Source organism: Heptranchias perlo, chromosome 5, assembly GCF_035084215.1.
Source record: "Heptranchias perlo isolate sHepPer1 chromosome 5, sHepPer1.hap1, whole genome shotgun sequence".
Lineage (NCBI taxonomy): Eukaryota > Metazoa > Chordata > Chondrichthyes > Hexanchiformes > Hexanchidae > Heptranchias > Heptranchias perlo.
In genome coordinates this window covers 58,483,374-58,497,762 of record NC_090329.1, presented here as the reverse complement: position 1 = coordinate 58,497,762, position 14,389 = coordinate 58,483,374, and the positions used below count along the sequence as shown (strand labels likewise).

The window sequence follows — 14,389 nt, the reverse complement described above, 5'->3', positions numbered from 1 at the left end:
CTTCTTTTCCCTTTCTATTCTTCTCCACTCTCACCCAGTTTTATTTAACTGTTTTCCTTTCTAGTCGAATGTTATCCAATACATTAGCCATATTGGGCATGTGATCTCAATGCTCAAATTTGCACAGTGTATGCATGTGTACTTTAACCTTTTTGTGCATTTATTGGTAAAATGGTAAGATGTAAATAAAGTGTGCGAGTGTTTTTTGATCGTTGAGTGCTTTACTTCCTTGGTTACTGAATGGTGGTAGATGTTTGTTAAGTACATGTGAAGTACATTTACTTGCATTGTATGAGTCCATGTAATGCATTTTCCACTAAAATTAGTGCATGTGGCTAAAACAGTATCACCGTAGCTACACCTGTCGCTTGTCAGCGATTTCTGTTGGGCATCACTCCTTTACTCTAACAATTAATCATTCTAGCTCTGAAATTAAGTTTGAGGCTATACTTATAGTGATCATTTCTATAGAGAAATGTGTTTCTAATTTGTTTGGAAATCTTTACTAACTCCAACCATCCATTGTGAAAGTGGGAGAAAGTTCTAAAAATTGTAATTCTGCTCTGTATCCAAATTCAGTCAAGATTTTTAACAGCCATATTGCAATAAATGGCAGTATTCATGAACTTTGTATCTGCAGAAGGAGGGGATTCTGGTAACTTCCAGTGGCCTAAAAGTCTCAATTATAAATTCCAGTTTTATTTGCAGAATTTGTCACGATTCTTGAGCATCATGTAGTCTTTTCAAATATAAGGCTTTTTTACTGTCAAACTCTCATCTAAAAATGTGCATAAACATACTCTATGCCTTTTGAATAATCATTGCAGCTAAACACAAACTGAACTATCTTGTGGGAACCACAATAGTCCGCAGGCTGAATTCCACATAGGTCTTTCCACAAATATCATAAAATATGCTTTCTCATTCTGTTCACATTAGGTAGTAATAACAAACTGCTTCACAGTACCCTTTTCTGGATTATTTGTTGCATAAGAATTAGCAACATGCAGGAGACAGGCTGAACATGAAATGGGAAGCGAGCATGGGATGTCATTTATCTTTACATTGCGAGCAAACTTTGTACAGTAAGCAGCCGAGTTTGATTTCACAGTTGCTACTTCTTGCCACAGAACATCGTGCTGTTTTAATGCCTAACGCATGTATTAGCTGTCTCCCTATTTGCTTAAAATCCAAATCTGCCAACCTAAGTGCGGGCTTCTCCGTAACAAAAGCCAAAGATAGCAAATAAAACGATCACCGTTGGTCACCCAAGAACATCAGATGATTCATCGCAAGTTAAAGAGCTCATAGCATTTCCGACGGACCTGTCCTTAATTTTGTCATTCAGATTGTCATCATTCTCAAATATTTTCTGGTGAGGTTGATGGCACGAGGCATGATTTTTGGTGCTGGGCAAAATGTTGTTACACTGTCACCAAGCAAGCCATCAGCAAGGCTGGCTGGTCTGACAAACACAGAATAGATAAATTCACTCATGCCACGCGCAGTCCAATATTTCTGATGACTATGCGCGAATGCTCATCTCGGGAGCCTTGCTTGCTTTTTGCTGACCAGGTGCTCCTTTATGCAGACTATGAGCATCCACCTCAACTGCACAAAAATTTGCAGTGTAAACACCCCACCTCACAACCCTCTGTTGCTTTCAGCGGCTGACTTCAAAAGCACCTTTGTTCTCTGACACATAACATATGCGTATGATAGCGAGAGACCATAAAATTATTACAAAATTACCTTTACAGCACAATTTAATGCTTCAAACTCCTTCACTCTTAGACATCAATGCAATCGCAGTCGATTCTGGTGCCTTGTAAGTAACCTTCAGAGATCAACAGTCAGGAGTACAACAATTTAAAATCTCAAGAAAAAAAATAAACACCACAATATTTGAAGCACCCCTTAAAAAGTATAGTAGAAGCTTGGTTGCGTATAATTTTGGTGAAGCTGCTTACTCGGGGTACTTTGATGCAGATGGTGTCATTTTGACCGTTTATATATTCTTGACAGTGCAAAGGAAATGTTCGCAATTACTTAAATAGAGTTGAAGTTTGTTATGCAGCAATCCAGAACAGTTCCAGCAGTAGCACAAAATACAGGTAGAGCTCACAACAATGCCACAAGCGCCCAGTCCGAGGTAAAGAACAGTCAGGACAAGGGAGTGCAACAGATTCAGGAGAACGAAAACTAACAGCATTTTTTTCAATTTTCACTTTCTCCCCCTAAAAAAAAACTTAAATCCTTAACACTACTGTGCCGCAAGCACAGAATTCAATTCACCTCAAGACAATTCTTGGTTCTTTTTGGGATCAAGAATTGGGATCAAGAATTGGGATCAAGAATTGGGATCAAGAATTGGGATTTCCTTTTTTATTTTAAAAACAGGGAGATAAATGATTTTTGCCAATAACCAATCCAAAAGAATTTGGGAATCTCTGGTGAAAATCAGTAAAAATAACGTTAATCCTTAAATATTAATTAGGTAACTGATAACTCATTTCACAGATTAAGAATGATAAATATATCTGTCACTTACATTTATTTCACATAACATCATGCAATCTTGACTTAAAAAAGCATGGAGAGAGAAAAGACCATCAAGTACCCACAGCATCTGATGTATCAAAAGTGCTGTTGAAAATCCCCATGTTAAGTTGCGTCCATGCAAAAAAAATTACAAAACTGTCAACGTGTACCTGCAGTACCAGTTATGCCTGTAGGAGGCACTGTAAGTGGGCAATTTCCACTGTAATTGTGTCACGGCAATGTTAGGTAGAAAAGCAGCAGTTTATGTATATTGCCAACCATTGCAATTCAACTTTTGTGAATCGGCCTGAACTTTCACACATTGGCCACTTGATGGCTCTGCAGCAGCCTGGTACTTCCTCGAACTCAGGAAGCCTGGCAGCTCATTCCAGCAAAACTAAATGTACTTCTCTCTTCCCTCCCAACCCAATCCCCGTTCACAGAACCTTGACCTCCACCAAACAACTCGAGCAGAAAGTTTTGTCCCCAATTCTGGAGTTTGCGATTGTCAAAATTTCCCTTCCCAAAAACTACCATTATTGGCTGCCCCTGAACACTATTCTGGCATATTACATCAGTGCCGATGCGTACAGGGGAATTTTTGCAGCAAAGGGACGAACAATGGCCCATGACTTGCGATCTGGTAGTACTAGCAGAAAGATCCCACACTCCTCCTCCTCCCCCAATCCACCCTCCCCCCTTTAGGTTACCACCCTCCCTCCCTCCTGAGAATAATTTAGAGTTGGAGTGCAGCTCGATATAGTGCCAGTACCTCTCACTGAGGTAGTTTCCTCATTGGTGCTCCCCCAACCTATGTCTCCTCTTCCTGTTCCCCTTCTTTTCCCCCACCACCCCCTTCCTTCCTTCCTTCCCTCCCTCCCTCTTTCTTCTCCCCTTTTCCCTCAACCTCTCCCATCTGCTTCCCCTTTGTCTGCCCTCTAACTCTGCTTAGCCTGAATACTGAACTCAGTATTGACTCCCCACGTGCAATATCACAGGAGATCAACTAATATTTTTAAAGTTTTATTCTATTATGGCTCTAACATGATCAGCTCTCTCTCATTTGTGCAAATACTGTGTGTTCCACCGATCACTATTGTGTATCCTCAAAATGCAAAACTGTTCCAACAATAGAGGCAATCTACGTGAAAAAAATTAAACAATCGTTGACATTGGGATTTTGGACAACCTGTTTTACTAATTTTGATACTTAGGTCAAAGGAATTTCAGCTGAATCTACTCTGGCATTATTTACCAAAATTTCTTACCAGAAGTCAGTATTTGGACTTTCCAAGGGTGTTTAGACAACAACCTCTGATAGGCTCTCCATGGACCTGCCATTCTTTCCAATCTGTACAGAAAAAATAATCATGAGGCACTTGTCAATATCATAACGCTGACCATAACTGAGGGGCATTTCTTCCTAAAATAAACACAAAACACCACAGTAGCTGTACAACAAGCCTCTACTCACCAGCTTCTATAAAGAATTATAAACAAAAGATTAATAAGCTTTGAACAAAGTATAATTCAACATTATATTTAGCACAGTAGCCTCCTGGTTTCTAAATAAATCACAAAACTGCCACTTTACAAAATTCTCATCTGTGAAAAAATTAGAAGCAACAACGGTTGAAACGCACTCCTCAGCAGCAACACATCAGTTGGGACAAGCCAGCTGTATTCCCCACAAATATCAGACCTCGAAGATCTAGAATTTGCATTCCAATTCTACAAACGTAGCACTCGTGGTGTTAAACATATTGGTAATTAGACAAGGTTTGTCATGAATGGTTAAATTCACACTTGCCACCTTACATACATGTTCAAATCATAGTTGTGCCACAGAGAGTATGGGGATGTCCATGAGGGGAAGAGAAAAGTGAAGTGCAGAGGACAAGGCACTCTGACCCAGTCTCAATCTCACCAGCCATTTAAGCTGCAGACTCTGGAATGGGAAACGGTATATGCAATGGATAATTACAAGATGGGGAAAATTACAAGATAAAATGCAGCAATAGCTTAGTGTACCTACCTCGACTGAAAGGTGGTTCTCAATGTGTGTGTGTGTGACGGTAGAACAATTCTTAGTACATTAACGTACAAATGTAAATATGTCAGAGTTCAACACAGATTATGCATTATTAGATATGATTCAATTATTTAAAAAATATTAAATTTTATTTTCCCCAGATTTTTACACCATTTCCCACATGGTAAAACAGGATTGCTGGAGGTGAGTTTAGCCATGTACAAGTTTACTACATTAAAACAAAAAGCAAAATACTGCAGATTCAAGAAATTTGAAATAAACACAGAAAATACTGGAAACACTAAGGCAGCATCTGTGGAGAGGGGAAAGTTGGGTTAACGTTAGATTTGGAGGGATGGGTGGTGGCCTTTTTTGGTCAAACTGCAATTTTGAAAATAACAAATAAGGTTAATTATCCAAATTGGGAGTAATACAGACTTTCAACTTGTATGTTACTTCTATTTGTCACATTAAACAGGGCATAAAAACATTCCGCTAAATTTTGTTGGTTGAGAGGAAGAACTAGAAGAGAGGCATCACTTTTATTCTAGTTGCCTCAAACATTAGCAACTCAAACAATGAATGACACAATGATGTTGGCACACCATGCATTGTGTTTGGTAAACTTCTTTAAAAAGTCTGTCAAACACCAGACAGTTCAAGATGAAGAGTGCTGTGTACTAACAAATATAAGAGAGACCTGCTGGGATCAGAGATGCATTTTTGCGGGTACCTTGAATAACCTTCAGTCTCCACTTGTAATGGAAGACTTTTTCAAGAGCAGCAACAATCATCAACTAAGAAGAGCAACGCACAGAGGTCAAATGGCTCCATTTCAGAAGCTGGCATTGCAAATCTATCTATCTTTAAAGTCTTGCATGTAGTTCTTGCTATTCTTTGAATATGACCATAGCACAAAAAATGTTTTTTTCTGATCCATTCCTTGATAGTTAGAGCCAATCGAAAAAAAATCAACTTTTCATTGAGCACAACTAAAGCTAGATCAAAGTACAACATAGAATTACATAGAAGATACAGCACAGAAACAGGCCATTCGGCCCAACTAGTCTATGCCGGTGTTTATACTCCAGGCGAGCCCCTCCCTACCTACTTCATCTAACCCGATCAACATATCTTTCCATAACACAACATTCGTTTAATCTAAATCAAAGACTCATTCATAGTAAGAAATGATATGCAACTACACACACTCGCTTAAATCAGTTCTGTAATGTAACTTCCAGGTCAGGGAAACGTGATTGTTTTTTAAAACGCATAAGACAGTGAAACCTCACATGGTTCCCCAAACACTTTTATGGCAAAGGCGAGGGGGGAAATCCGCTGATTGCATTAATATATTAAAGTGAACGTTTCCTCGTTATGCAAGTCGGCTCGTCATCTGCAACATCCCACTCGTCACTGAGATTAGTAATAATGCAAAAAGACATCGATCAGTATTCCTGGCTATTTATTTCAAGGCATCGAGCGCCGGACAGCCCTCAATATGTGACCATAGGATCTACAACAAAGCGGCGGTTCCGCCCATCAGCTCGGGGTATTAGAGCAGCAAAATGCTACAAACCTGGACTGAGAACCTCAGGCGGCGCCACTCTCAGAACCTCTTGTAGCAAATGATGGACAGCGGCCTCACGTCACTTCCGCTGGCGCCACGTGACCGAGCTGCTAAAGTAACTTTTGTTGCTTCCAGAGTTCATTCCCAATCATTAAAACGTTCAGAATTATTTACAGCAAACCCGCTTCCTTCCAAACACCAACTATATTACTCGGACTTTGTATCATCCACGCCAGCAGCAGTCCTAATTCCACGTGTCTACTCGGTTCCAGCTTATCCTTCATCCACCTATCTAACCTAGTCTTAAGTGTCTACACGGTCTCTGCTTCAATCATTAACTCTGGTCGTGCATTCCACAACTTCACTAGTCTTTGTGTTTAAAAAAAAAGTTTATCTTGCTCTGTCCTAAATTTTACATTTAATTTTGTACTTATGTCCCCGCTGTGGACCACTGGAAACAGTTTTTCTATCTGCTTTGTCCCATCCCATCATTATTTTAAACACGTTTAATCTCTGTAATAACAAAAACAGTCCCAATTTTTCAAATCGTTCCTCATATTTCTACCACCTTATACCAGACAGCACTCTAGTGAATCTTTGCTATTGCCTCTCTCGTTTAGAAATAGTCCCATCCCCCCACCCAATTTTTGCTCCAGTGCCTTACTAGGGTTGCTAACCCTCCAGGATTGTCCTGGCATCTCCAGGAATTAAAGATTAATAATCTGGAGCCTGTTGCAAGCAACCAGGGAGAAAAATCATAGGGGCATTGGAAAAATGGTGTCTTTCACTTTCTTTGAACACTTTGATTAATTTGTTGTAAAAATACTGGAAATGGGGAAAAAAGGCTGTTTGACTGTTGGAGGTGGGAGATCATGTGATGAAACCTCCAAGAATATGTCCAACCAGAGTTGGCAACCTTATACCTTGCCCAAGTGGCCATTATCCAGTCATGAGCCTTGCATGTGACTGCTGGCAGATTATCCACTCATGGATGATATTGCAGCCTAGCTTACTTGTCCTCAGCTGGTGTCAACACATGCCTGGATTTTCCTGCATATGGTGATTGTCCTGCACTCTAGAAAATAAATTGATTCTGAAAAAAAATGCAACTCAGTGGATAAGTCACCAGGACCTATTCGTAAGCACATAGGTTGTTGAATGAAGTCTGACAGGAGATAGAAGAGGCTCTGACCATAATTTTTCAATCCTTACATATGTGAATTGTGCCAGGAGCTCAGAAGGCAGCCAATGTAACACCTCTTTTAGTGTAAATAATTTTTATTCTACAAGTTGTACTGGGTCCAAAGAATGTCATTATGACATTCGATAATACATCAGCGGTTGACAAGAATGGTATCTTGGCAGTTTAGGAGGTGAAGTGAATGTAGATAAAGGCATAGTTGTTGAGGGAATGGTGAAGATGCAATGGGTGGATAGGGTTCGTAGGAAAAAACTCCTCAATGAGAACCTGGAAAACGGATGTTTTAGTAGCTGCACCTTCAGCCTCCTATCTCCTCATTGTGTTCCTCCAGATGTTCAGTATTGATGTCTTGTTAGGTGGCAAAGTTGAAGAACATACAATGATTCAGACTTTCACTAGGGTTGACGCCAGCTAGATTGTTGGAGTTGGCTAAGGACAAGGTAGAGAAGAACAAGGAGTAAGATAGAACAGCATTTAGAGAAAAAGATGATCTTCAAAAGAAAGGAGGAGCTCCTTAAAACAAATGAGACAAGGAGGCGATTATAAATTAACATCAACAATTCAAAAAGCAGAAAAAGGGTGCAACAAGAGGTGGATGGTGTTCCACATAAACTGTTTCTTGCTTGCCTTTGCCTGGTTTGGTTTCTCCCTTTCCATCTGCTGTTATTAGACCTGGAGAAGAGGTTGACCACAGTTGATTGTAGTAAATCCCTCTAATCTCTGCTTTAACACATCTATGGGATGTTCAGTCTTACTCTGGTAGACACACCTCATTATATCTGTGGTTAGTTGTCATGAGCCAGGGCTATAGGAGGTTGCCTGGGTCTCATAGGACCAACATTATACTGTTCTTTATGGGTCAAATAATGAGGCACAATGGAATGCTTTAAAATAAAGCGATCACAGTTGCTATCAGGGCGGCCAGCATGCACCTACATTATCCAGTGAAGACAGACACAAAGAAGCTGCACATCAATGCAGCGAGACGTTAGTTCAAAAAAGCAGCTGTTGTGGATAGGAGCAATAGGACTTTATAGGGAATCCTGCTAGTTGCAAAAAAGCAATTGATTAATGCAGGTTGCCCTTGGAGAAATTGCTTAAATTGCTAGCTCTGGCCAACAATGCATCAATCATCTATTTGAATCTGTGCATTGCAGAATGGCTAATGTCCTGCAATGTGCCTGAGCGATAAAAGTTTTGAGCTGAAGAGATGTAGCCTGCTTTTCCTGGAGAATGGCTGGTTAGCTATGCAGCATAACTCATTTCACAACCTCCCTGCGTAATCTTAGCCTATGTATACACTGTTTCTTGGACAAGTTGTTAAATTCACCATCGTGTGGAGATGCAGTTTGGAAGGAAACAGTATATGGGCTTAGTACATTAGTGCAATTTAACATACCTGATTATGATTATCCTCTCCCTCCCCCAAATCACATTAAAAATATGAATTCTCATAAAACACCCATTGTCCAATTTCTAGATGCCAAGAAACGGTTGACCCAAAACTTGTGGCAAAAAATTCTCTGTATACAGTGAACTGGCCAAAAGGAATGAAAAGACAATGATTTTAAAAAAGTAATGTTTAACCTTGTATTCAAATACACAGCCTAGCAGCTTTGGATACCCAAAATTAAGAAGCAATGCAGTTCTAACGCAAAAGTGGGGAAATTACATCTAAAGACTTTACTCCCACCATATTATATCATGATGAAGCTCTTGCTATGTCTGGAAGCTTTTTGTGTCCGACACAAATCTGCCTGGAAGTACTTAGTATGAGTGGAGAATGATCGCAACTGATCTCAATCTACATTTCCATTCACTTACAGCCCGATTATGCACACTCACAGGATGCAACAGAACTGAAGGTCTACCCTTACAAGAATCACTGAAGCTTCTGTGAAAACCATCCCTCCAGGATGCAAATCACAAGTTATCCTCTTCCTTGACAATACTGCAAAAAGGCAACAAACAAGATTTGTCCATGTTTATGGCAAAATAGTACGCAAAGGAACTGTGCAGTGACTCCAGCAAAATAATTCAATGGTACCACGATACACTCCTAAAAGGAAAGGTACAAGCATTAGGGAGTCTGAGCTAGGTGGATGGTAGTTAGATCAACTGCACCACTCATATTCCAGGCAAAGATCAATTGCAGGACTATGCAGTGGATGCACCTGGCTTTCTGAAATCAAAATGTTCTTAGTAATCTCCTTTGTGATGCTTCATTACTTTCCTGCATGGGAAAAGGAAGATGTAGAGATAATCTCGGGGTTGACTACACAAGGGAATTTGTCATGATGGTTGGTAGCAGTAAAGGCTTTCCTGACATAGAGATTTTGTAAACTGGTTGGTATAAAATGCAACTTAGAATGTGTACTGCACTGGAACTCATCACACTGAAAACAGCTCCAGATCAAACAGAGATACAACATTGGAAACTTTTCCCTCGTATTGCAGTATGAATGTGACCAATGATCAAAAGAAACAAGATCTCAAGTTAGTGTGGGGGGGGGGGTGCAAATCACACAATGGACAATTTCTTTAAAAAAAGCCAAGTGTTCCAGTGATTTTCCCCACTGAACTGGCAGGCATACTCACAGAATGTGCAGGATAACAAAGTAATACAATTTGACCAAAAAGTAAATTTGTGACATTCAAAATCTTATGTAACAATGCTTTAACAAAAAGGAATATATTAATGTGTGCTCATCAGTTCCACAGAAGATAAATGCATGAACCTCAGTCAAAATAGAGCTCTAGATAGAGTGGATAGGAAGGACCTATTTCCCTTAGCGGAGGGGTCAATAGCCAGGAGGCATAGATTTAAAGTGATTGGTAGAAGGATTAGAGCAGAAATGAGGACAAATTTTTTCACCCAGAAGTTGGTGGGGGCCTGGAACTCACTGCCTGAGAGGGTGGTAGAGGCAGAAACTCTCAACTCATCTAAAAAATACCTGGACGTGCACCTGAAGAGCAGTGACCTGCAGGGCTACGGACCAAATGCAGGAAAGTGGGATTAGACTGGATGGCTCGTTTCTCAGCTGGAGTGGACATGATGGGCCGAATGGCCTCCTTCTGTGCCATAAATCTTCTATGATTCCATGAAAATGAAAACACTTAAATTACTGCACCTTCTTGTTTTGTAAATGGCCTAGGTCAAAAGTAGCAAGGAGTTCAATCATAATCTGATCATTTAATCTTTCTTGTTGTACAGCCATAAACCATTATAAATTGTTCATAGGTGTTTTAAAAGCATAATACTGTACAGATACAGGTATAATTACAAGAGTCAGCTCAAGCCTTAATACAGATTTTCTTTAACTTATGCTGCTGTGCTCATCCATCTATATGCTGTGAAGGTTTCCCAATTGGAATAAAAATGAGTTATATCCATTATTCATTCAATGTCTTGCACAATATAATATAAACTTCATGTTATGCAAGAAAGTGTACAGTTAAGACAGCATAGGTTGCATAATGTTTATGCATTTCATGTGCACAACATGACTGGTGACATTTGAACATTTTCATATTAAAAAAATCTTAAAGACATAATAAACATTTTGGGGATTTTGCATCTACAGTTAGTAAGTTTAACATATGATCTCTTGTTTCCCCCCCACAACCCCCCCAAAAAAATCTAATCCTGCTATTGTTGCCTTTTGGGTCCAAGCATATTTTTATACATCACTTAAACAGCAGCATTCCAGCACTTATACAGTTAATACCAAATACTCTACACATAAAATGTATCAAATTCAAATGTACAAATTGTATTAGTACACATGAATAACCAGTTAAGCAATAATAAATAATAGTGCACAACACTTCAGGTCCCATTTATTTTCAAGTACAGTTGAGTCTTGACAGATTCATACCTATTTCCAAAAGAAAACAAGAACTAAGTTTCCTTTAAACAAATCGAGATGGTTAAAAATAATGATTAGAGGTCTGATTCTGCAAAATTCAACAACAATTTATTAAACATACAAGTTGCCTACAGAACAACAGTGACTACACTTCAAAAGTAGTTCATTGGCTATAAAGAACTTTGGCATGTCCAGAGGACATGAAAGGCAGTATATAAATGCAAGTTCTTTCCTTCTTTCTTACAATTTAAGAAGATGGTGTATAATTTTGAAGAGTCAAGCTTCCTAGAGAGTCCTACATTACTTCTACTGTTCCAGGACATTTTTCGACAACTTCATACTAACCTGTCAAAATTGATTTGTGTCTTAATGTAACCACGAAGAGGGGAAACCGTTTACACCTACTTATTCTGTTTACTCTTTAACTGGAATGATATATATTTTCTCTAACTAACTCTTAATAAATAGTCCCTATTCACAATAGCAGACCATATAACATGTGGAATTGAAAACGTAGTTAAATTAAGCAATCGCCAGGTGTTAAAGTGTTCTCTCTAATACAGAGGATAATTGATGGAATATCACTGAGTAAATGATGTGTAATTAACTCATAAAAGAAATCATCCTCATGAGTGATTAAATGATTAGTTTCCCATCTCATACAGTTTTTTAAAAAATAAAAGATATTGAACCCTTTTCCTGTGCTATTTCCACAATGGAGGCAGAACAGTAAAAAGTCACATTACCTATAGTTAGCATCTTAAGATAACAGAGGGATGATGCTGGCATCATTAGGGGTATTGCCTCAGCTGAAGGAGATCCTAAGTGAAGCCTCTGTAAATGAAGACCTAAATATAATTATGACAAATTAAGGTGAACATGGAACTTTTTGGGTTGAAGATTCCAGGTTTAGACTGAAATAATCGATGCTGGAAATATATTGCCTGGGAATAACATTATTTATGGCCAAAATCTCAAGTAGTTGGCTTGCCAACTGAAAGGTTCATATATAAAAGTGACAGTAACCTTAATAGCATGCCAATCTGTAATAAAACTTAAGTGAAGTACTGTCCAGAGTTTTATAAATAATTTATATACCTTCACCTCCTACTTGAAGTAAAGCCACACAACTACTAAAATTGGAGCAATTTGAGCTTTCCAGCCCTGTTTTTAAAAAAAAGTTCAAGTTTTAACTTTTCAAACTGAAGTTAGTTACTCAAACAGTTCCAGTTCTCCTCCTGTAACTTCTATGATACTATAGCAGGGGAATGGGACTAATTGGATAGCTCTTTCAAAGAGCTGGCACAGGCACGATGGGCCGAATGGCCTCCTCCTGTGCTGTGCCTACTATGATATACTGCAAGGATGATCAGATTATTTGGAATCAGATGAAGTTTGGAAATATTTGGTATGCCAAATGTGAATTCTGGATCTAAAAATTCTAACATAAAAAAACGTTCTGTTTTAGAACATCTGATACCCACATTCATGACAAATGTGGAAAAATTCAAAATAAATCTGAATTGACAATTTGAATTCAGAAAGGACTGTTCAGTTTGTTCTTAGATACAGTCAAAAATATGTTCATATACATCAAGTGCAATCTTTTTGCTTCCATGCAGATTTCTCTTGGGTCCCTCAGAATGATGCTCAGTAGTCCATGCCCTCATCACTTTCATACCAATCAGATGGTGCATCGGTGCCAAAGTATCGATCTCCAAAGTTACCTGCACATCAATAACATTTATTGGATTAATTCTCAGTATAAACCAATAATGACCAATATTAAAATTGATGTACATTAATATAAAATGTTTTTGTTGCACGTTTAAGTTTATTCAAACACTAAACATAAGACTTTAGTCTCTATTCTTATTTCCACCTTTCTAACCTTTTCATTAAGAACAATGTAAAATAATTCTAATGCCTATATATAAACAGATTGCACAAATATAATGTTTTTAATGTAGAAAAACATCCCAAGGTGATTCATGGAGGTGGAAGAAATATGGACACCAAACCAAAGAGCTATTAGGAGGTGTGATCAAAAGCTTGGTCAAAGAGGTTGGTTTTAATGAGGGTCTTATAAGGAGGAGAGGAAGGTGTAAAGGCAGAGGGCTTTAGCGAGTTCATTCCAGAGTGTGGGGGCTAGGTTGAAGGCACAGCTGTCTATGATGGTCCATGGGTGGGGAGGGGAGCACGAGGCTGGAGTCAGAGGAATGACAGTTCAGGCAGAGGGTAGCATTGCAAGTGGTTACAGAAATAGGGAGGGCCAAGGCTATGGAATGATTTAAACACAAAGATAAGAATTTTTAATTTTAGGTATTGGGGAACCAGGAGTCAAATGTAGGTCATCAGGGACAGGGATAATGGGCAAACAGGACTTGGAAGGGGATAGGATAAAGATGGCAGAGTTTTGAATGAGCTGAAGGTTACAGAGGGTGAAAGATGGGAGACCAGCCAGGTGGGAACTGGTATGGTCAAGTCTGGTGGTGACAAAGGCATGATTGCAGGTTTCAGCGTCAGAGGTAGGGGGTGGAGGCAGGCAATTTTATTTGGTGGAAGTAGATGGTCTTTGTGATGGGAGTGGATTTAGGGCTGGAGGGTCAACTCAGAGTTGAGTAGGATGCAGAGGTCGCAAAAAATCTGGTTCAATCTGCATGCGTTGCAGTGGACGAGGTTTGAGTCTGTGGCAAGGTTACGGAGTTTGTGGCAGTGGCTAAAGACCATGGCTTTGATCTTCCCAATGTTTAGCTAGACTAGATGTCAGATAAGCAGTCTGACAGCACAGAGCCAGTGGAGGGGTCGGGAGGTAAAGTTGAGTGTCATCAGCATACACATGGAAACTGACCTAGTGTCTGCAGATGATATTGCTCTGGGGAAGCAAGTAGATGACGAGACCAAGGATGAATTCTTGAGGGGGCTCCCAAAGTAACAGTGCAGGAATAGTAGGAGAAGCCATTGGTAGACATCCTCTGGCTATGAACAAATATTTCAAACATTTACCTGAGGAAGGAGGAAGCCTCCGAAAGCTTGCGAATTTAAAATAAAATTGCTGGACTATAACTTGGTGTTGTAAAATTGTTTACAATTATGAACAAATAGGTAAGAGCAAAGCCAAGCTGGACAACAGAGAAGGGGTATTACAGGAAGATGGTGGATTTATCAAATGC

At 39.3% G+C, this 14,389-nt stretch overlaps 2 protein-coding genes across 4 annotated transcripts in view; both read right to left on the bottom strand.

Moving 5' to 3' along the window:
- mpv17 (mitochondrial inner membrane protein MPV17) overlaps positions 1-6,236 on the bottom strand; it is a 67,621-nt gene extending 61,385 nt beyond the window's left edge. The window contains exons 1-2 of the mRNA XM_067983776.1: positions 6,156-6,236; positions 3,810-3,892 (exon numbers count right to left, since the gene is read on the bottom strand). Of these exons, the coding sequence (XP_067839877.1) occupies positions 3,810-3,882 (73 nt within the window). The 5' untranslated portion in view covers positions 3,883-3,892; positions 6,156-6,236. The remainder of the gene's footprint in view (positions 1-3,809; positions 3,893-6,155) is intronic.
- Positions 6,237-10,520: 4,284 nt separating this feature from the next.
- si:ch211-243j20.2 (uridine-cytidine kinase-like 1) overlaps positions 10,521-14,389 on the bottom strand; it is a 102,194-nt gene continuing 98,325 nt past the window's right edge. For all 3 annotated transcript variants that reach the window (XM_067984441.1, XM_067984440.1, XM_067984442.1), the window contains exon 15: positions 10,521-12,943. In XM_067984441.1, the coding sequence (XP_067840542.1) occupies positions 12,867-12,943 (77 nt within the window). In that variant the 3' untranslated portion in view covers positions 10,521-12,866. The remainder of the gene's footprint in view (positions 12,944-14,389) is intronic.